Source organism: Pristis pectinata, chromosome 9, assembly GCF_009764475.1.
Source record: "Pristis pectinata isolate sPriPec2 chromosome 9, sPriPec2.1.pri, whole genome shotgun sequence".
In the NCBI taxonomy this organism is placed as follows: domain Eukaryota; kingdom Metazoa; phylum Chordata; class Chondrichthyes; order Rhinopristiformes; family Pristidae; genus Pristis; species Pristis pectinata.
This window is the reverse complement of record NC_067413.1, coordinates 6,964,197-6,987,899: the sequence shown is the minus strand read 5'-3', so window position 1 is coordinate 6,987,899 and position 23,703 is coordinate 6,964,197. Positions and strand designations below refer to the sequence as shown.

The 23,703-nt window shown below is 40.8% G+C and overlaps 1 protein-coding gene across 2 annotated transcripts in view; it reads left to right on the top strand.

The window, feature by feature from the left end:
• Positions 1-546: 546 nt before the first annotated feature.
• stk3 (serine/threonine kinase 3 (STE20 homolog, yeast)) overlaps positions 547-23,703 on the top strand; it is a 305,893-nt gene continuing 282,736 nt past the window's right edge. The window contains exons 1-2 of one of the 2 annotated variants that reach the window (XM_052023497.1): positions 586-673; positions 2,950-3,104. Coding sequence is in view for 1 of the 2 variants with exons in the window: in XM_052023496.1 (XP_051879456.1) it covers positions 651-673 (23 nt within the window). In the remaining variant the exon portion in view is untranslated. Of the gene's footprint in view, positions 674-2,949; positions 3,105-23,703 lie in introns of both variants that reach the window. The other variant, XM_052023496.1, reaches the window with a different exon arrangement.

Below are 23,703 nucleotides of genomic sequence, written 5' to 3'. Positions count from 1 at the left end.
ACCAACGCCATATACAGTAGCATGTCGGGCTGGGTGATGGAGATTGGACAGAAACCTCCAGGAATGTGGCCTACCAAAGTTGGCAACCCTGTTTTGACAGGAACTCCTTCACTGGTCACTCTGAGATTATATAATTATGTGTTTCTTTTTTTTAAATTAAGGCTCAAGACATTGGTTATAAGACACACATACAAAAGGCATTCCTACATTATTTCCTCTAAACCATAAATAAACCATGAATATGTCACTTGACCATTGGTCACCCTGAGATTATACAATTATGTGTTTCTTTCTTTTAAATTAAGGCTCAAGACATTGGTTATAAGACACACATACAAAAGGCATTCCTACATTATTTCCTCCAAACCACAAACATGTCACCTGATCCCAGAATCCTCCATTCTGGTCTAACATCCCAACCACGGTGAGCCTGCCGGGTCACCCTAAGCCCTCTCGAGAATTGATTGACAGCCCCCTGCAGCCAAAGAAGCGGCGCACAGTCAGCTGGCGAGCCAATGGTATGGAAGGTGGGCGGCCACCGCGGCGTGGTGACGTTCGGCAGGCCGGGCAGTGGCCGTGAGGACGCGGGGTTTGAAAGTGGGCCGTTGTAACGGCCGAGCCCAACGGTTCGCCCGATTCAAATCGCTGCAATGGAGCCGCCGGCGCCAAAAAGGTAGTGACCTCCCCCTGGCTGGGAGACGCGGGGAGAGGGGCTATCCCTGGCAGTCTGACGGGTGTTTGCAGGAAGGAAAACCCGCCTTTAAATTCCGGCAATCACACACGAGTTGTGGATTTGCTTTAGCTCTCCACTTTATTTCCGTGTGGCTTTCTCTGGCTGCTTTAGAGACCGGCCTCCGACTTGAACATTGTTTAAAACACTCATTATTTGAATGAAATTCAAATAGAAATGATCATCTTTTTAAACAATGCTGAAATAGACAATCATTATTTGAAATACGTAGAAATGATCATTGTTAATGCTCAAATAGATATTACTTCACATTAAAAAAAGTGATCATTATTTTAAGATATGCAGATAGTACAGCACAGGAACAGGCCCTCTGGTCCACCATGTCTCTGCTGAGTATGATGCCAAATTAAACTAAGTCCCTTCTGCCGGCACATGATCCATATCTCTCCTTTCCCAGCATATTCATGTGTCTAAGTGCCTCTTAAACGCCATAATCATATCTGCTTCCACAACTACACCGGCAGCACCATTCCAGGCACCCACCACTCTGTGTATAAAAGAAACTTGTCCTGTATATCTCCTTTAAACGACCCTCCACACCCCTGCCTTAAATGCATGTCCTCTAGTATTTAACATTTCTACCCTGGGAAAAAGATTATGTATATCTATGCCTCTGATACTTTTATAAACTTCTATCAGGTAACAATATCCTTTATCTTTTTGTCCCCCTCCTCTCTCCAAACAGTGGTGTCAATAACCAGGACTAAAGTTACTAGATGTTGGAGAGGAGGGGGTTCTTATTAAAGTACTGATGAAAGTAATAAATAATATGATTCCCTTTTTCTGTTCTGAATGGCCTGACATTCAGTACTGGATAAGGAAACACTTTGGGGCTGGGGTGGGGAAAGAGGTTGTTGTCTTTGGTCCTAGTCACAAACTCTGAGACCCCATCCCTCTCACTGATATTTATCTCAAAATGAACCAGATTGATTGCAGAGTTAGAGACAGAAAATGCTGGAAATACTGAAGTTGTCGTCTATGGTGAGAGGAACAGAGTCACTGATTCAGGTCAATGACTGTTCATCAGAACTGTAATGGAAGGTCAGTGACCTGAAATGTTAACTGTTGCTTTCTCCACTGACGTTGCCTGACCTTGGTATTTCCAGCATTCTCTGCTTTTATTTCAGATTTCCAACACCTGCAATGTTTTGCATTTTGATGGCAGACTTGATGGACAGGTACATGGATAGGAAAGGTTTAGAGGGATAAGGGCCAAATGTGGGCAAATGGGATGAGCTTAGATGGGCATCTTGGTTGGCATGGACAAGTTGGCCTGAAAGGCCTGTTTCAGTGCTATATTACTCTGTAATGTTTGGTGTCAAGTTGTACTTTAGATCTTGTAGCCATCAATCACTGAGACCATTTATTTCAAGCTCTGTAGCAATTGCCTGATGCAGCCCTGCTGGTGAAGCCCTTGTTCATAACTCTGTTACCTCCAGACACAAACCCCAAACCCAGTTGGTTTCCCTCATTCTTTCTATAACAAAAACATAATAGAAGCAGGATAAGGTCATTCAGTCTCTCATCCTTGTTCTGCCATTCAATAAGATCATAGTTGATCTTAACTTGGTATCACTTTCCTGCACTAAATGCTTATCCAAAAATCTATCTATCACTGTTTTGAAATATAGGTAGTTCTGCTATACTGCATGTTTCCATAACGTGAATTCACTATAACGCGATTGATGAATTAGGTAACACTATTTGTATTACGCAGGCCGAATTGTTTATAACACAATTTTGATTGGGAGCTAGAGAACCACTTAAGAGTTACTTTGGAAATTGACAAGCAGCAATAAAGCTGTCTTGGTGAGAAGTGAGGGTGAAAGCAGAAAATGTAGTCTTGGGAGGGTGGGTGGGGGGGAGAACCTGTTTTTGTGTAACCTCCCTGCAGTAATCAGATACCACCTTCTCTTAAGAGCACAGGCTGCTAGTTTCACTGCAGGAGGCCATTAGAAGTTGATAGACAATCACTTATATTGATATTTGTGCAAGGATATTTTATTAAACAATGTAACATACAGCCTTTAGTATTTTTAGCTTGCAGTAACAAAACAAACATAGCTATTAAAAACACTTTCATGTTTGAAAATCCTGCGGGGAAAAATAACTGTTATTGTGAATCTGAAACTCTCTAGCCCCTAACTCCCTTTAACCTATTGACACAATTGTTTTTACATCGTGATTTTCTATAACAGGTTTCTGAGGAACACAACTATCACATTATAGCAGAACTACCTCTACTTGGCCTCTGAGCCTCCATGGTCTTCTGGGTGAAGAAATTTCTTCTCATATCTGTTCTGAAAAGCTGATTGTGACCAGCCAGTAGAAACATCAACTCTGCATTTGTCCTGTAAGAATTTTGTGTCTTTCAATGAGATCACCTTGTTCTTCTAAACTGAAAAGAGTGCAGGTCTTGTCAATCCAATTTCCCCTTGTACAACAAACCTGCCATCCTAACAATCTGGTAAACCTTTGCCACACTCTGTCCTTTGCAAACATTTTGCAAGTACTTCCTTAGCTAGGTAGGTCAGACCTATAAATGATATTCCAGGTACAGTCTCACTACAGCATTTCATAATTTAAGAAAGATGTCCCATATTCCAGTTAACTTGCAAGAAATACCAACATACTGTATTCTTTGCCTTCCTAATTGCTTGCTGAAACTACATATTAAATTTTAGTGATTCTTACTCAAGGACACCCAGGTCCCTCAGAAAACCAATACTTTTCATTTTCTTGCCATTTTATAAAATAATCTGCCTGTGTACTTTTTCTAACAAAGTGGATCACAAATTATTTCCACAATACCTTCCAACTGTACTCAGATCCCCTTGTAATGAAGGCCAAATCTGAGGTCTTGATAACTTTGCTGCCTATTACTTAACCCATTCCAAAAACACATTAATGCATTGCCCTTGTGTTTCTGCTGGTCTGCAGTGGCTCCTGGTTAAGCAATGCTTTGAGGTTAGAAGTCTCATCCTCGTTTTCAATCCCTCCCTGGTCTTGTCATTTACCTTTTTCTTAATCCCTGCTAATCTCTTGACCTTTGTCAAGAGATTCAACTGTGCTTCTTGAATTTAAATTCTCTGCTCTTGATGATTCCCCATCCTTCAGATGTCAAACCTCCGTGCTCTCGAAATCCATCCCTAATCTTACAATCTACCCCAGATATTAAGTTTTTGGTCATCTCCCCTAATATTTTCTTGCATCTTCTTATTATCTTCTTAAAGAAGAAAAACTTTGCAGCAATCTGGAAAAGGACATTAAATACCTCAGAGAAAGAGAGAAGTAACTTCCTTGTATATTAAGTTTGATACTCCGGGATGTTACTAATGTTATGTCAATGATGTACTTTTGAATTATATTCTCTATTTCAGTATCAGAATCTTGAATGAGGGGACACAATTACAAGATAAGGGGCTGGATTTAAAATGGAGGTGCTTAGAAATTTCTTTTTGCAGAGTGTGGTGAATCTCTGGAATTCTCCAACCCAGGGGGTTGTGGAGGGTAGATCATGAGAAGGTCAAGAAAGATGAATTTTTGAAAGATTGGGGAATTGACAGTAGTGGGCACAGAAGGGGAGTTAAGGCCAGTGTGGATCAGCCATGATAATTTTGAATAGTGGGGCAGGCTTGTGGGGCTGGTGGCCAACTCCTGCTCCTGTTTTCTTTTGTTTGTGTGATCAACAAACCTTACAGCAAATCTCTGCATAGGCAGTTTCCACAAATAGAATGAGATAAATGATCAGATAACCTGGTTTTGGACTGTGTTGATTTGAGGTAAGATTGAGGACTAGATCACAAACCAGGGATTGGCAAAGATCTAGGTTGACATTCCCAGAGCAGCACTGAGGGAGTTTGCAGTGCTGGAGATCCTATTGCCTGGACATGAAGTGAAACCAAGGTCCCGAATGCCCTCTGAGGTGGAGAGAAGGACGTTTTAAGATTAGGGATGTTTATCCTGGTGTTGGGGCAGTTATTTCTCTTTTATCAGCATTATTAACCCGGATTATTTGGATATTATTGCTTTGTTTGAGGGAGCTTGCAAGGCACAGATTGGCTACTGCACAGCCTTTGCCCAACTGAAGAAAAATGTTCAAGATTAAGAATTCAAACCCATCACAAAGCTTATGGTCCCCTGGGCAGTATTGACCCCCTCCATCTTGTTCGCTTCCAAGACAAAGACTACTGTAGGTACTGGAGTTGTACCACCAACATTCTCTGCAAATATCTCCAAATTCATTAGATGGATAAATGAACCAGTGTCAGAGTCCCAGGCAACATCCCAGCATTGAGCCCCTAATTATGCTCAGCTAGGTTTGATGGCTGGACCATATCCTTCTCCTGATCGGCACCGAAGTACTGAAACGGATGGTCGTCATGGCATGAGATCGCCAGGAGGACAAAAGAAACAATTCAAGGATGTTCTCAAAGGCTCTAATTTGTTAACTGGCCTGTATCTGCCCAGAATGGAGAAGGAGCGTTTGGGATGGCATTGAGAGTCTCATATCCTTTCAGGAGTGTGCAGAGGCTCAGAATAAACGGTGAGGGAAGGAACATACCACCACCCATCCATTTGTTCCATCAAGCACCTCCTGCTTTACTGCAGGCAGTCTATGGATCTCATTGACTTCATTAGCCATCTCAGAACCCACAGTGGAGTAGTAAAATGGAGACAAGAAACTGAACAGAACCCACAGAATTGGAGTCAAAGCCAATCATCCTCAGCCCAAGGAACAGCCGTAGAACAAGCACACTTCAAAAGTGCTTCATTCACTTTAAAGTGCTCAAGGTTTTATGTGTTTCTGAAAGGTACTGTAGAAATGCAAACTTTTAAATTGTATTAATGTTGTGCAAATTGTCCATTTTTTTTGAATCATGCAATGGTATGTTTTAAGTATATTTGGAGGCAGGCAGGACATCTTAATGTTTCATCTGGGATCTCCCTTCCACAACTGCACTCTGTGTTTTGTATTGCTGTATCAGCCTATAATGTACTGTTCAAATCTCATTAGTTGGATGATCCAGAATAAAACTAATGGAAATACTCGTTAGGCATGGCAGCAGTTGAGAAGATGGAAGCAAGGTTTACCTTTCACATTGATGAGCTTCCATCCATGGGGAAGAGTGGGAATGAGTGCTCAGAGTATTTTATATCTGTCAAGTGTGTTTAGGGAGTTATTTGAACTGAACCTCATTAAGGAGCAAGTATGTACTGCAATAGGGGCTTTCTCATTGAAAGCTTGCATATGCAGCAGGTACAACTGTAGTTTCAGAGCTAGGCAAGGACTTGATCGGCGGTGGGAGTAAACGTGATTCTATGGAGCCTTGAGAGATGTTGCAGAGATATTTGCAATATTTTGCAGTCATTGTCCACAGTTCTGTGAAGGGATTGGTGAAGTGCTCCACTCAAGGGGAGCCAACTTTATCATGTTCTCTCACCAGAGACCAGTAAATGCTTTTCTATGATTGCAGCCTTTCCGTGAACAGAGTACATTTGCCTTTGCTCAAATTGCTTTTTGGTGCTGCTTGTCTTTGCTCTATACTGAAACCAAAAGTTATTTTGCTTCCCAAATATACAGCTGGTACGTGAATCTTGGCAACAAATCATGCAAGTCAATGCCTGGTGTAAATGATGCCTTCATTTTTTGCCAGTTTACTATACCAGCTGCATTTCATCCACCTTCTGTTGCCAACACAAGCTAATGGTTGATGACAGAGTTGATGATTCTGGCATGCAACTTGCACTGGTGTAACATGCAAACAGTGAAAGGTATGTTGCTTCAGATCTGAGCTGCAATGACATTTTCACTGCCTAGACTGATGGTCTTGTGATGGTGTGCTACATGTCGGACAATTTTGACGTCAGTAAAGGACAGCACTTGGCACTTGCTACTTGGCAGACAGGAAGAAGGGAGGATCCAAAGCAGATGATTGCTTTATGCCTGGACTGTTTTTGCTTGGAACTACAACGTCAGTATCCCACTCGATATGAAATCAATTCTTTTTAGAGCAAATAAGGTGAAGATGAGATTCAATAGAAGTGTGTAAGATCATGTTAAGTTTAGAAAAGGTAAATAGAGGAGAGTTTATTTCATTGGTGGATGATTGAAGGACTGGGGACACAGAAGTGATGGGCAAAGTACATTGGGATAATGTGTGGAATAAAAACTACACAGAGTGGTTATGTTCCAAATCTGGGATGTTAGCTTTCATAAATCGTGTTAAGAGCCGCAAAGTAATGATGCAGCTTTACAAAACTCTGGTTAGACCACACCTAGAGTACTGTGTCCAGTTCTGGTCACCTCATTATAGGAAGGATGTGGAGGCATTGGAGAGGGTGCAGAGGAGATTTACCAGGATGCTGCCTGGATTAGAGAGTATGGATTATGAGGGGAGACTAAAGGAGCTAGGGCTTTAGTCATTGGAGGGAAGGAGGATGAGGGGAGACATGATAGAGGTATTATGAGGAATAGATAGAGTGGACAGCCAGCGCCTCTTTCCCAGGGCACCAATGCTTAATACAAGAGGGCATGGCTTTAAGGTAATGGGTGGGAAGTTCAAGGGAAACGTCAGAGGAAGATTTTTTACCCAGAGAGTGGTTGGTGCCTGGAATGCGCTGCCTGGGGTGGTGGTGGAGGCTGATACATTGGTCAAGTTCAAGAGATTATTAGATAAGCATATGGAGGAATTTAAGATAGAGGGATATGTGGGAGGAATGGGTTAGACAGTTTTAGGAGTGGTTTGAAGGTCAGCACAACATGGTAGGCCGAAGGGCCTGTATTGTGCTGTATTGTTCTATGGAACTCCTTGCAAGAGTGGTGGAAACCAAGTCAATCAAAGGAATTGGAGGGAAAATACTTGGAAGCATCATGGAGAAAGTGCTGGGAATGGGACTGACTGGATTGCCAAAGAGTTGGCAGAGTCTTGATGGGCCAGTTGGCCTCTGGTGCTATGGTAAGTTATGTCATTTTCTTACCATCTTTGTACTTTTCTGTAGTGTCTCTGGGTTTTGCTTGTCTCAGATTTTGCTACATTGATAGCTGCAGCACGATATTTGAAGACAGCAGCCTTGCAGCAAAGGAAGATTATTGCTTTGTGGATGAGGTTGAGCAACTCTGGCTTAAGACTGCATTGTCAGATAGCCTAGACCACTGCTGTCATGGAAGCAGGGTCCAGGCTGTCTGATGATAGGCAACACCAAGAGCTCTGGCAGAACAGTTATGTAGGAAAACAAAGTCTATCATCCATTTTGTGCTCCATGGAACCACCCTCTCTCCTTAGAGAGGCATTTCAACAGACTTGGTATTCGACTGGACAGATTGCTGGACTGATATGAAACCTTTGCACATTGTAATCCACAGCAATTGGATCTTGCATTGTTTTCTTTTTTAGTTTGAACTTGCATTACAAGACTGGAGTCGTTGCTGCTTGTGTTGCAATGGAAACTGAAAAATTAGTCATTATGCATTACTTTGGGTCTGTGAATAGAGTTATCTGCTTCTTTTTGGAAAAGATGGACTTTTTTTTAAGATAAGATACCTTTATTAGTCACATGTACATTGAAATATACAGTGAAATGCATCTTTTGCGTAGTGTGTTCTGGGGGCAGCCCACAGTGTCGCCACGCTTCCGGCGCCAATATAGCATGCCCACAACTTCCTAACTCATACGTCTTTGGAATGTGGGAGGAAACTGGAGCACCCGGAGGAAACCCACACAGTCATGGGGAGAACGTATAAACTCCTTACAGACAGCAGAATGACATGATTGTCATGCTGTTATAGTTGGCAGTTTGTTAAAACCATAATCCATGAGAGTGTGACTGGCATCAGTGTCTGAGTGGGCAAGGCAGGGGCTAGTGTGGAGCATATAAAATATAAATGATTGGTAGAGGTTGTTGCTGGGTAAATGGGTGGGTCTGATGTATTCAGCACAGGCTAAGGCTAGTCATTCATTTCTTATGACAGAACATTTGAAGATGCATTCACTGACATTGTCCACTTGTATGAGGCTTTTGAACTTTTTGTGGTGTTGCGTCCATGTCCTTGGGGTTACACCCTTCGCATTGTTCTTCAGGATTATCAGTATACAGTGACTTCTGAACATGATTGCTTGGCTGCCTGACTCCCTAAGGACACAGGCATGTCTTTTAAGCTTTATTTTTTTCACCCATTCCTCCGGTGCTACATCCATAAGTCAACTAGCACTTAGCTGCCCATCTACAATGCACATCCTCTTGAAGAAGTGCAGGCCAGCTTAAGGAAGGCATTAATAAAGTTGCACTTGCGCCCTCAACAACTAACCTCTCTTCCCCGTCGACCTCTGATGTTACCACTCCGGTGAAATTCTGGAAGTGAGCAGGTAGCAAAAGTTATTGAATAACTGTGATTTAATTGTGCTGAAAAAGTAATATCCTCAAAATCTTGAATACCTTTTCTAATTTTACTTCATTGCATAAATTGTAATATGTTTTTAATAGAGAATTAACTCTTTGACCTAGCATTATTTTCTACATCTGAATCGAAAGGGCCATACTGATAAATACGTGTGACTTGCATTTTGTATTATCTCTTAGAGGGAAAACAAACTACCAGTAAAAGTGATTTCAGTGTGATAACTTACTCAAATTCTTCAGAAAGCCTCTTAAACTGCATGAATAATGCCTGAATAGTGTTTAACTCTGTTTCAAACATAAAATAGCTTCTTTAAATTCCCTCCAATTCATAATGGATGGAAATGGGGGAAACCCTTGAGAGTCCTGCTTCACGGAACCACTTATTAACCAGGGGTTCTAACTACAGAGGAACACCTGACATAATAGATGAAATAGGAAATACTCTCCTGGCAGTTTACTTTGAAAAGGGTTGACAGGTATGACCAACATTGTGACAAATAAGTTTTGAGCCCTATACCAACTTTGCAAACAAAAGAAATGGTAGCAGTGCTGGACCTCTTGAACCTGCTCTCCCATTCAGTATTGTGATTGATTTTTGACATCAGTTTCCTTTCCTTTTGTAATCATAATCCTTTGATTTCCTAACTCTCCTGTGCAAACTGGGCATCATTTAATGCCTACCTCTAATTGTCTTTAAAACAAAGTGATGGTGTCCTGCTTTAAAATACTGTCGGCTGTGTGATGAAGGTACTCCTACATACTCTTGTATATTGGAGATGGTGGAAAACTGTGGGGATTACTGAAGTGAATCTCTACTGAATGGAGGCCTATTCGACTGAACTTCCCTTTATAGGGTAGACCTTTCATTCCAGTAATCACTTAAATGAAACATTATAGCCTCTTTAAGGGAGCTGTATCTTTTTAAAGGAAAAAGAACATACATGATACTTAAAAAAAACTACAGGATATTTTGATGCACTGAGGTGTTTTAACAGAAGGTTTTGTTTTATTTTTGTGATGGTGCGAATTTATCAAACTGTGATCAATAGTTCATCAAACACACATCCTGAAGTTTAAGAGTTTTGTGTGTAAACTTGGTGAATAACATAACACTATAACAGAGCCAAACTGAGCGCGCAGCTGCCCAGAATATACAGTTGGTTAGCAGCCAGCATGGGATCCACATTTAAACCAACTTAAACACTTCTTGTTTTTTTGTCACCCTCTTGAGATTGTATGTTGCTTGGATGAGACTGATGGTCTTTTCCTGTGTTTTATTTATGTGCCTTATCTTGCAATACAGTACTCCCTTTGCACTACTCTGTGTCAGTATAGATTATGCATTGATACTCTGCAGTGGGGTTTGAAGGTTGAATCTTCTGGTATGGGAACTACACCTGATGATTCCTATTGGAGCTGAAGAAGAGTATTATTTCTGCAAGTGTAATTCATGTAGGAGTTTAAAAGTAATTTATTGCAAAGATTGTGGAGCATTTGCTTCCAAGAATGTTTATAATTGAGTTCCCATGTTTTTAAGTTCACAAATATATTTTGTGTATCTTTAAACTAAAATAGTGCAGAGTACTACATACAAAGTACAGTACAGAAACTTGTCAATCAGCCCACCTGAAAACTACTGCTTATGCTACAGACCTCCCATCAATTTACTTTATGGAAATATATTTGCCTTCCTGTTTTCATCTCAATTTTATTTAAATGCTTCTATATTATTTGCCTCAAACACTTAATGTGGTAGGGAGTTCTACATTCTTTCCACACACTTGGTAATTAAATTTTTCTTGAATTCCTTATTAGATTTATAACTTTCTTATTTGTTCTCATATTTCCTAATTTGGCATGTGGTTATTTGGCCAAATGTCTATGCTGACTCTCAGATCATTCCCATCAGTTCCGTTTTCCCATTTATTTCCCTGTATTCTCTTTTACGTGCTCATCAGCTTTCCTCTAATTCTCCTCCCACACGCCAACATGAGGAGCAATTTATTGCAGTTCATTAACCTTTTGCCATATCTTTGGGATGTGGGAGGAAGCCAGAATACCCAGGAGAAACCCATGCTGTCACAGGGACAATGTGCAAATTGCACAGACAGCACCCTTGGTCCAGTTTGAAAGGAATCACTGGAATTATACAGCATATTATCTTTTATAGCCTCTGGTTTTGGATGATGTTTCCACTTTTGTCTCCCATGAATGAAAACATCATCTGAACATCAAGCCACCTTGAGTTTTAAGTACTTCCATTAGGACATCCCTGAGCCTTCCCATATTGAGAGAAGGAGCTGTGATTCATTTAATCGTAATTTTGTAATTATGACCTGAGTAGAGTATCATCATTGTGAACTTTTTTTGTGAGCCCTCCAGTGCTTGCATACATTTTTTGTAGACCAGAATATTAGAGCAGATGATGCAGTAAATTAACATGGATGCAACTGCTTTCTAAATCTTGACTATGATGTCATAATGTAAACAATGGCATTAAGCACCTTTCACAATTGAAAACTATTCCTGCGAAACAGTGTTAAGAGGACACTTTAAAGTGGTATATTAATTTGTGACTTGATGTTTTCTGCATTAGTTTTACATTTTTATATTTCCAGCCTCCAGTTTACTGCTGGAGATTCTGATGCAGCTCCACTCAGGATCAAAATAGCTTGGGTGAATTTATACTGAGTTAAATTTGCTGTGTTGTTAACTGTCTGTTGGGCATAGTGTGTTGATGAAATTGGCATTAGATATATATTTATTAGTCACATGTACATCGAAACACACAATGAAATGCGTCTTTTTGCATTACTGAGAATGTGCTGGCGGCAGCCCACAAGTGTCGCCACTCTTCCGGCGCCAACATCGCATGCCCACAGCTCCTAACCTGTATGTCTTTGGAATGTGGGCAGAAACCAGAGCACATGGAGGAAACCCACGCAGAGACACTGGGAGAACGTACAAACTCCTTACAGACAGCGGTGGGAATTGAACCCGGGACTCTGGCACTGTAATAACGTTACGCTAACTGCTAGGTGCATTTGGAGATCAGATACCTTTTTATATAATTTAAAAAAGGATGTACTCAAAGATCACTGTATGAAAACCAGCTGATCTCCCACTATTTCCAGATATCAGCAAGCTATCTCTGCTCCTTCTGACCTTGAAAAGAAGTTCAGTTTCACTTTGTGCAGTTTTGCAGAACCAGGTTTTATTCATTGTGGCAAGGGCCTATGTGCCAATGGTCTTTTTGCCATAATGGGACTGTGATGGATAGAGCTAGGGGAGAGAACCTTGCAAAGCAAAATTGGAAAAATAATCTGGTTTATTCACTCTTGCCTAACCAAATGTCAAAGAATGTGGATGGTTCCTGATTGTTTCTTACATTAAAAAATTTGAAAAGCTTAAAATTTAAATGTTTTTAAAAAAATAAACATTTTGGGTTTCTTTGAAACATGATGTAGATTTTTTTCTGATTATTTTTGACTAGGATTTAGACCTTCACAGCTATTCCTCTCCATTTAAATGAATGGAAGTGAGATAAATTTTCATAGTGAGTTTGTAATGTAAATAAATGTAGTGCAAAATGCCCAGGTTAGGATAAGATATTTATTTATTAGTCACATGTACATTGAAACACACAATGAAATGCATCTTTTTTGCATTACTGGGAGTGTGCTGAGGGCAGCCCACGAGTTTTGCCACTCTTCTGGCACCAACATAACATGCCCACAACTCCTAACCTGTACGTCTTTGGAAAGTGGGAGGAAACCGGAGCACCTGGAGGAAACCCACGCAGACACGGGGAGAATGTACAAACTCCTTACAGACAGTGGCGGAATTGAACCCGGGTTGCTGGCACTGTAATAGCGTTATGCTAACCACTACATTACCGTACCATTACTTCTGCCACAATAGATTCCATGACGAGTCCAAAACTGGTGCACAATCAAAAAGCCACCATTGAACAGCTGATTGAACTTTGGGATTGTTCATGTTGAAAAAGTGACAGATAAGTGAAGATATTTCCAATATTTTGCTGACATTTCTCTGCAGAATCTAGGCATTATCTTCCTTTTTTTGTGCCTAATAGTGCACAAAGCAACTTGTTGTCTTTCATTCTTTAATTTCAGCAGAATATTTGTTCTGCAATAAAACTTTTTGCATGCCTTGTTAATGGCTTGTTGAGGCACTGATGCTATAATTATGGCAACTAGCTGCTATATAAATAATTTTAACCCATTGTTGACAACTGACTGAACAAACTTGCAGGGAAGCTCTCACCGGAATATTTGCCCCTATACCAAATTCTCGACTTGTGAAGTTCTTATGCATCACTTAGTCATCTCCACAATTCAATATATCAAAACTTTTTTGGCTGGCCTCTGATCCACCCTCTAAAACTTTCATGCCAGGATTCTTTCCAGCTTGTTCATCAACTCTTCTGTTGCTCTTGCCAAACCAACTTAACCAAATACTCAATCAACATCTATGCATATAAAGTTGTTCAACAGTAATTTATATGTGGGTTATTCTTGCATTCTTGATTTTAACCAGTCTTGATGAGATAACTATCAAATGATTGATTTGGAGCATCTGATTTGAATAGGTACTTTGCTAGTATTACCCTGGCTCATTTTGATATCTTCTGACTTTATCATTACAGTTTTTGTGTAGTAAACAGCAGTGAGTGAATTCATAGTCACATCATCACTTCTATGTCCAAAATTATATTACCCAACCAATGACCAAAAGTAGTTACCGAGATGAAAGAATCTTGAGTTCCATAACAGTCTCATAACGCATGTTACACTGGTTGTATGGATATACATTGTTATCTCCGTGATTGTTGAAAACTAATGGTGCAAATTAACCAAATTATTATTATACAGTGAAGTGAAAGTAGTAAAAAATGGGAAGTATGTATAATTTGTATAAATTTGGAAATGTAAAACAATATAGAAACTAATACATTCAAATATTTAAGAAAATAATCTGCAGACCTTTGTTCAGTGTGATAATTTTTCAATATTTGCAAACCCTCAAAATTGAATTAATATGCATTGAAGTTCAAGTACGTGAACAATAAAAGGACCTCAATCTGAAGAAACTACAAATTAAATTTAAAACTCTGCATGCTGTAGAAAACAATACAAAGGGAATCATTATGAAATCTGTAACCACAGCATTCTTAAGATGAACATCAGTTGAACTAAAAGAGGACAGACAAGAGACTGCAGATGCTGTAATCTGGAACGAAAAACAAACTGCTGGAAGAACTCACAAGATCACAAGACAAGGGAGCAGAAGCAGGCCATTCGGCCCATCGAGTGGGCCAGGTAGCATTTCTGTGGAGGCAAAGGGATGATTGATGTTTTGGGCTAAGATCCTGTATCAGGAATGAAAGTTCCTCTTGGTGTCTGTCATTTGTTAATTTGTATCTATACATATGTCATGGAAATTGCAGTGCATTTTAATTGATAGCAGCTTTCCTTTCAAAATTGAGTGACCCACTGCAACCACAAATGAGTACTTTATACCCTTGGTTAGTTCCCAGAATGGTGTATGCTGATCAGTAGCAGTAGAGTGATATTTATCCATGAGTCTCTCAATCCTCCTTTATTGGGAGTTGGGATACATTTAGTTGTACTTGGCTCTGCAATATAGGAAGGAGATTGAGATGTTGGAGTACATTGTAAATTAACTTGAATGCTGTCTTGTATGGAGAAAAGTAAGAAAATGTTGAGATTTTTGTTGCCACTGTTCAACCATTTGCAGGTTACAGTACAATTTCAAATATTAATGTGTTGACCTACTGAAATTATGACAGTGTGTATTCTGCAATATGAAACCTTTGCCTCAATGGGCCAAATTCTCCAACTAGCTGGGGTCTGAGGTCTCTGGCTTTCTGATCTCACTGTTGGCCATTCCTGGGGTCTTGGACCTCACCCAGACCCCAAGAACCAAACCAATCATGTCCCTGAATTGGAGCAGTGAACTTCAGTACACCAAGGCGATCTTATTATAAAAGAAACTGATGGTTACTGAGGTAAAACACTAACGGATATGATTCAATGGCATGATTTAAATGTTTTAAAAATGTATGAAAAGTTTGTGTGGGTAAGGTTATGGTGGGTCCTTGACTGTTTACAATCTACCATGGCTTAGATGAAGGAAGCAAGATTAATGCATCCAACTTGGGGTCAAGTAGAGCATATTTCAAAATTGCTGATGGTTTAAAAAGAAGAGCTCAGGGCACAGAATCTGCAAAGCAATAGGAGCAGGTTAATTGAATGGACAAAACAAGAGTGTAGTGTAGAGAAGTGTGAGATTGTATACTTCAGTAGAAACAATAAAAAGGAAATATTAATTAAATGTTAGTGTTCAGAGAGATCTTGGTACAACAGACATAAATTTAGCATGCAGGAGAATAAAAGTATGGAAGTCTTGCTGCAGCTGTACCAGGGTTTGAGACCACAAGTGGTTACTGTGTTAAGTTTTGGATTCTTTATTTAAGGAAGGATATACTCACTCTAGATGTGGTGCAAGAATGCATTATTGGATTGATTCCTGGGAAGGGGTTGTCCTATGAGGAAAGATTGAACAGAAAAGGCCTGTACTCTAGGGTTTAGAAGAATGAGAGATTATCTTATTGAAACATAAGATTCTGAGTGGACTTGACAGGATAGATGCTGTGAGGATATTTCCCCTGGGAACAAGGGAGCAAGTCTTGGGAGAAGCAGTTGAACACTTATGACTAAGATGAGGAATTTCTTCTGTCAAAGTGTTGTGAATCTTTGAATTCTCTACCCAGGAGAACTGTGAATATGGAGTCATTAAGTACTTTCATGGCTGAGATAGATTTTTGGACCAGAGGGCAAATAGAGTTGAGGTCAAAGATCAGATCTGTAACAAGCCTTTTAAAAGCCAAAGCAGGCTTGAGAGGCTTTATGGCCAACTCCTACAATTTCCTATGTTCTTTCTTGTAAGAGGGTCCATGGAGAGGTGGTTTAAGATGACAGTTGTATGTTTAAATTTCAAATTGACCTTGGTATCGAAAATGCCTTTGACAGAAGAGATTAAGTCCACAAGTATACAGAGATATTTTCAAACAGTTGTCCATAGGGTGCATTCAACCCCCTGCCGTTTAGATTTGAAAAAAATGAAGTTGGGGCAATATCATGGTAGATAACAAAGTCAGGAGAGCATAAGTTCTATTGTGTACAATGACATACATAGTGGAGTTGTGGGAATGGTTGAACAAATGCAAGTGTAGAAGTATTGTGATCAATAGAGGTCATAGGCAGAATTGATTGGAACTTTGAAAGTGCAGTATTTTAAATGATTTGATGGAAATATTTTTTGTTAATCTGGGGTGTGCACAGAAGAAAATAGAGTTAAAAGGAAGTTATTTGTGATGAGGAATATGATCCCTCCTGGATTGTGATGGAGAAGGCTGTATCACAATTGAATCAATATATCTTGCAGGATATGTTTCTTTCAGATTTCCAGCATACATTTTTGAAAAAGGTGCAACCAAAGAGTCCTTCAGATTATATCTTGTTTCCTTTTTTTTTTGGTAGTTTGCTCCTATTTTTCATGTTATTGTTAGTGCCAGAGCCTTTGATGGGGCAGAATTGGTACACTGGTTTATTATTGTCACATGCACCTAAATACAGTGAAAAACTTGTCTTGCATACCATCCATACAGATAATTTTATTACAACAGTGGATTGAAGTAGTACAAGGTAAAACAATAACAGAATGCAGAATAAAGTGTTGCAGTTACAGAGAAGGTAGACAATAAGGTGCAGGCCATAACGAGGTAGATTGTGAGGTCAAGAGTCCATCTTATTGTACTAGGGGACTGTTCAATAGTCTTATAACAGTGGGATAGAAGCTGTCCTTGAGCCTGGTGGTACGTGTTTTCAGGCTTTTGTATCTTCTGCCCAATGGGAGGGGGGAGAAGAGAGAATGTCCGGGGTGGGTGGGGTCTTTGATTACGTTGGCTGCTCTGCTGAGGCAGTGAGAAGTGTAGACAAAGTCCATGGAGGGGAGGCTGATTTCCGTGATGTGCTGAGCTGTGTTCACAACCCTCTACAGTTTCTTGCAGTCATGGGCAGAGCAGTTGCCAAGCCATGATGCATCCAGATAGGATGCTTCCTATGGTACAAGTATAAAAATTGGTGAGGGTTGACGGGGACATGCTAAATTTCTTTAGCCTCCTGAGGAAGTAGAGGCACTGGTGAGCTTTCTTGACCGTGACGTCTATGTGGTCAGACCAGGACAGGCTATTGGTAATGTTCACTCCTAGGAACTTGAAGCTCTCAACCGTCTCAACCTCAGCACCGTTGGTATAGACAGGCATGTGCACTGTCCCCCTTCCTGAAGTCAATGACCAGCGCTTTTGTTTTGCTGACATTGAGGGAAAGGTTGTTGTCATGACACCCTGTCACTCGGCTATCTCCTTCCTGTACTCTGACTCATTATTTGAGATTCGGCCCACTATGGTGGTATCATCTGCAAACTTGTAGATGCAGTTAGAGCAGAATCTAGCCCCATGGTCGTGAGTGTATGGGGAGTAGAGTATGGGGCTGAGGACACAGCCTTGTGGGGCACATGTTCAGAATAATCATGCTGCCTATCCTTACTGATTGCGGTCTGTTGGTCAGGAAGTCAAGGATCCAGTTGCAAAGGGAGGTGTTGAGTCCCAGGTCTAGGAGTCTGTTAGATGTATCCAGGAGGATTTCTTGAAACAGTATGTAGATAGTCCAACCAGAGAATGGGCCATACTCGACCTTGGAGCCTGGACAGGTGATCAGGGTTTCAGTGGGAGAGCATTTTGTGAACAGTGATCATAACTCCAAGGTTTAAGGTATTTATGGATAAGGATAAGACTGGAGCTTGGGGGAAATGTGCTAAATTGGGGGAAGGCTGATTGCAATGTATTAAGCAGGGAACTGGGGAGAGTAGATTGGGAGCGGCTGTTGTTGGGCAAGTCCATGTCTGACATGTGGGAGTCATTTAAAGATGAGCTAGTCAGAATTTAAGACCGACGTTCCTGAAAGACAAAAATGGCAAGGTTTGGCAATGTTGGATGCCAAGAGATGTTGCAAATTTGGTCAAAAAGAAAAAGAAAGCATATGTAATGTTCAGGAAGTGGATATTGGACAGGGCCCTTGAGGAATATAAAGGAAGCAGGAAAGGACTTAAACGGGGAATTAGAAAGGCTAAAAGGGTGCATGAACTTGGCGAGTAGGATGAAGGAAAATTCCAAGCATTTTATACGTATTGAAAACAAGGGGGTAACTAGGGAAAGGGTAGGACCACTCGAGGACTAAGGAGGGAATTTATGCCTGGAGTTGGAGGAGGTGGGTGAGGTATTAAATGAGTACTTTGCATTGGGATTCACCATGGAGAAGGACATGGACGACAGTGAGATCAGGGAGGGATATGCTGATATTCTAGGGCATATTAATATCAGGAAAGAGGAGGTGAATGAGTCTCTTGAAGAACATTAAGGTGGATAAGTCCATGGGGCCTGATGGGATCCATCCCACGTTATTGAGAGAGGTGAGAGAGGTAAGAGAGAAGGTTGCTGGTGCCTTGACAGAGATCTTTGTATCCTCTTTAGCCACATACAAGGTCCCAAAGGACTGGAGTATAGCCAATGTTGTACCTTTATTTGAGGAAAGCAATAGGGATAATTCAGCAAATTATCGGCCTGTGAGCCTTTCATTGGTGGTAGGGAAATTATTGGAGAAAATTCTTAGGGATAGATTTACTCACATTTGGAAAAGCATGGGCTTATTAGGAATCGTCAGCATGGCTTTGTGCAGGGGAGGTCATGTTTTCCAAAAATTAAGAGGAATAGATAGGTAGATAGTCTTTTTTCTAGGGTGGAAATGTTGAATACCAGAGGGCATAGCTTTAAGATGAGAGGAGGAAAGTTTAAAGGAGACTTACAAGGCATCTTTTTTGCACAGAGTGCGGTGCCTGGAACACACTGCCAGGGGAGATGGTGGAAGCAGATACAATAGCAACTTTTAAGAGGCATTTAGACAGGCACCTGAACAGGCAGGAAATGGAGGGATATAGATCATGTGCGGGCAGATGGGATTAGTTTAATTGGCATCATGGTTGGCACTGACGTCATGAGCCTATTCCTGTGCTGAATTGTTTTACGTTCTGTGAATGCAAGTCACCTTCTGTAATATTAAAGTGGTGATTTTGTAGGTGTTGACACTTTGTTGGTGACTTAATAATCAAGCTGGTGTTGGTTTCACCTGCAGTCAAATATGTGCCCAAAGTAGGAGTTACTGTTTGGTGGTTAGGCGCAGAAACCAAGTCCTTTTGAATAGCCTTTCAGGCATTTATTCACCTTTATTACTTGGCATACAAATTGGATGACAAAGCAGCATTTTAAATGTTAGCAAGAATTGCAGCAGGAACAGAAGAAATGTAATTTTTGAAAGCCTGTTCACTATACTGTACTCATTACCCTTTTTGAGGTTTAAATATATTTAAAACACACTTCAAAAATCAGTCAAATGCTTGGAAAGGTTGCTGAGGACATTTAATAGATGGGTACTTGATATGAGGAATTTTGGATATGTGGAAAAATTGAGATTGTTCTGCTTAGAATAGAGAAGAATAAGTGACTTAATTTTATTTAAGTAGCCTTTGCTAGAGTAAGGAGAAACTGCTGCTGGCAGGAAGGGCAGTACCCACAAAATGCAGATTTATGGCCAAAATACAAGGGGTAAAATGGGATTTTTTCCACACATAGTTAATTGCTGTAATCTGGATGCATTCCTTAAATACTGTGGAAGTATTTCACTTATTGTTTCCAAAAGAATATTGTTATATTTATCAACAAGACAAGGCTTGGGATTAATTGGAAAATTATTTTAAAAATCATAAATGGGCACAATGGGGTGATTGGTCTCTTTCTAGGCTGTATGAAGCCTTTTATGCAGATGAAAATTTTCGTATGAGGCTCTCATTGCCCTATCATGTTTGAATGAGTGTGATGCCTCTATATTTTTGTCACGGTTGCAAATGAAGTTAGAAATGTTTCATTTGAAAGTTGTTCAGCGATGCTATTTATTGTGAAAAAGATTCAGATAAAATGAGGCATTTGTAATGAGGTGATTATGTACAAATGAGTTCTGGCTACTTTGTGCATTTGCATCAGTGAGGTGTATGAAATCTTGCAATGAGCTAGTATAATTTGCAGCTATGTGGTGCTGTTGTGTATTTGGCCTTTTCAGTGGATAAAGAGGTGCAAGTCTGGGCACATGTTGTACTTTTTGACAGCTGGTGCATTCTTGAGGAATGTGCTCAATACCTTCATCATTTCCAGGCCACCATATTTGCTTTCATGTTGGTGAGTGCATGGGTGATGGTGAAAGGAAAATCTGTGTATCTACAGGCATTATTTGATGGAGACCCTGCCTATCTGTAGGGAACACCTTTGATTGAAAGTGAACTGTGCATGGCATTTCAATTAAAGAATGAATCTAGCACTGAATGTGGTTATTGTGATAGCAGATCTACAGGAGAAGCAGGTCATCCAGTTGCATCACACAGTTTGGAAGCAAAATTGTATCAGTCCTTATTTATCATTGAAAGGCACTAATTAGCAATGTCTGTAATTGACCATGTTTTTATGTCCATCTGGGATGTCAACTGGCTGTGGCAGCAGGATGTGAACACGTCAAGTTGGTACCTGTCCCTCTCTGAAGTCTCGAGCAATTATTGAAATATTTTTTTGAAATATAATCACTCTTGTACTGTAGGAAATGCAGTCCATTTGCACACAGCAAACTCCTATAATCAGCAATGTGATAGTGATGGGGCAATCTGTTTTTGTGAATGGACTAGACTTCGGGTTAAGTTCTGAATTAAAATTCAGGCTGGCAGTGAGGCATTCACTCGGTGCTGCACCGGAGAGTCGGACTTTATCTTGTGCTCGCAATTCCATAGTGGAAATTGAAACAGCAGCATTCTGACTCAAGGTCAACTGATCCATAGTTGACAATACCTGAGGAGCTTGCTTTCATAAAGGGTAGTATTGGTATTCGTTTATTATTGTTAGTTATACTGAGGTACAGTGAAAAACTTGTCTTGCATACCGATCTTACAGGTTAATTCATTACACAGTGCGGTTACATTGAGTTAGTAGAAATCTAGGAAACTCCTCCTTTAACTTTTTTTTAAATTTGAAAGATTCAAAACTGAGAAATAATGTATGCTCAGTGGAAGTATAAAGAGTTATAGGGTTGATGTGCAGTTTCATAAGGGTATTTGAGGATACGGATATATGATACAGATCAGTAGAATGGTAGAATGTAATCTTACTGGGTAGCAATACTTTTTGGCCTTTGTGCTTCTGAAACTTAGATTACCTACAGTAGGCACCTGAAGGCACTGGAAAGATGTCACCAATGTTGTCTCTGCAAAATTCTCCAAATCCACTGGAATGATAGGTGAACCAGTATCAGCATAGTCTCCAAGGCCAATGTGCCAAGTACTAAGGTCCTAATAACACTCAGCTGGGTCTTTTGGACAGGCCACATCATTCATATGCAACACCAGATGGCCCAAGTAGACACTGTATTCTCAGCACTGCCGCAGAAAAGTATTCAAACTTATTCTCAACACTTACCTGGAAACTCTAGACCCACAATTGCTCAGAGTGGAGAAGGAGCATTTGGGATGACATCTACAAGAGGCAATGTCTCAGGAAGGCAGTATTCATCATTGGAGACTCCAACCATCTTGACCATGCCCTCTTTTTGATGCTGCCATCAGGCAGGAGGTACAGGAGCCTGAAGACCTACACCTCACAGTTCAACAACAGCTGCTTCCCTACTGCCATAAGCCTCTTGAACCGACCTGAAAAACCTTAATGCTACCTCGGACTATTTTCTCCCTCTCCCCTCTCCCCTCTCCCCTCTCCCCTCTCCCCTCTCCCCTCTCCCCTCTCCCCTCTCCCCTCTCCCCTCTCCCCTCTCCCCTCTCCCCTCTCCCCTCTCCCCTCTCCCCTCTCCCCTCTCCCCTCTCCCCTCCCTCAATCTTGAACTAGTGTTTATTTTGTTGTCTATTTTGCACGTGTCATTTAAGCATAATTTATGTAAATTTAAGTTTATTTTAACTTATGTTTGTCCTTGTAATTTGCTGTTGCTGCAAAAAGCTAACTTTCCTGGCAGTTATACCCTGTGCATGTATGTCTATAAACTTGAACCTGAGAATCTCGGGTCCATGCATTGGGAGCACACAGAAGCTCAGCGTAAGCAATGGAAGAATGCACTACCTCACAACCTACCCACCTACCTGTTCCATTAGGCACCTTCTGCCCCATCTGTGGAAGAGTCTGGTTCCCATGTGGGCCTCATCAATCACCTCAGAACCAGTGCAAAAGTTCATAATTGACCCTGCAGGACTGCTGAAGAAGGAGGAGGCGAATACACTTGTGGTTGATTGGACTCCTCCTCTTCCTATGTACAGAATTAAATGAATTGCTATCTGCTCTAATTCACCGACTCCCTTGATACCTTTATAGACGGCATTGCCTCAAGTATTTTTAGAGAAGAGTTGGCATCTGCACTAACACATACTTTCCCAGTAACTATTTCCAGACCAGGATACCACATTTTTATGCTTCATTTTAGGCCTCATCATTCCAGACTGGCAACCATTTATATTACAGATTGTTTTACAGACTGTTTTACTTACTCTGGAATCCAGAGGTCTATGAGGACCTGTTGAATGTTCCATTCAGTTGTTATTCACTTGTACAGTAGCCCTTAATTGGAATACATACTCATTCTCCATGGCTGATAATATAACACATATCATTTACAATTCCTCAATAATTGAAATAATGTAGGAAATGGAGTCAGATAGAACATAGTACACAGGAAAAGGCCCTTCGGCTCATGATGTCTGCACCAAACACAGTGCCAAAGTAAATTAAATCTCTTTTGCCTGGCTCATGTCCCTCGATCCCTGCATATTCATGTTTCTGCCTCACAGCCTCTTAAATGTCACTGTCATATCTGCTTCCATCACTACTCTTACTGGCCCATTCCAGGCCTGTGTAGTACATGCACTTGTCTACATCAGTGGTGCTGAGGTCGAGAGGGTTGAGAGCTTCAAGTTCCTAGGAGTGAACATCACCAATAGCCTGTCCTGGTCCAACCACGTAGATGCCACAGCCAAGAAAGCTCACCAGCGCCTCTACTTCCTCAGGAGGCTAAGGAAATTTGGCATGTCCCCTTTGACACTCACCAACTTTTATCGATGCACCATAGAAAGCATCCTATCTGGATGCATCACAGCTTGGTATGGCAACTGCTCTGCCCAGGACCGCAAGAAACTGCAGAGAGTTGACGTTCACAGCCCAGCGCATCATGGAAACCAGCCTCCCTTCCATGGACTCTGTCTATACCTCTCACTGCCTTGGTGAAGCAGCCAGCATAATCAGAGACCCCAAACACCCGGGTCATTCTCTCTTCTCTCCTCTCCCCAGGCAGAAGATACAG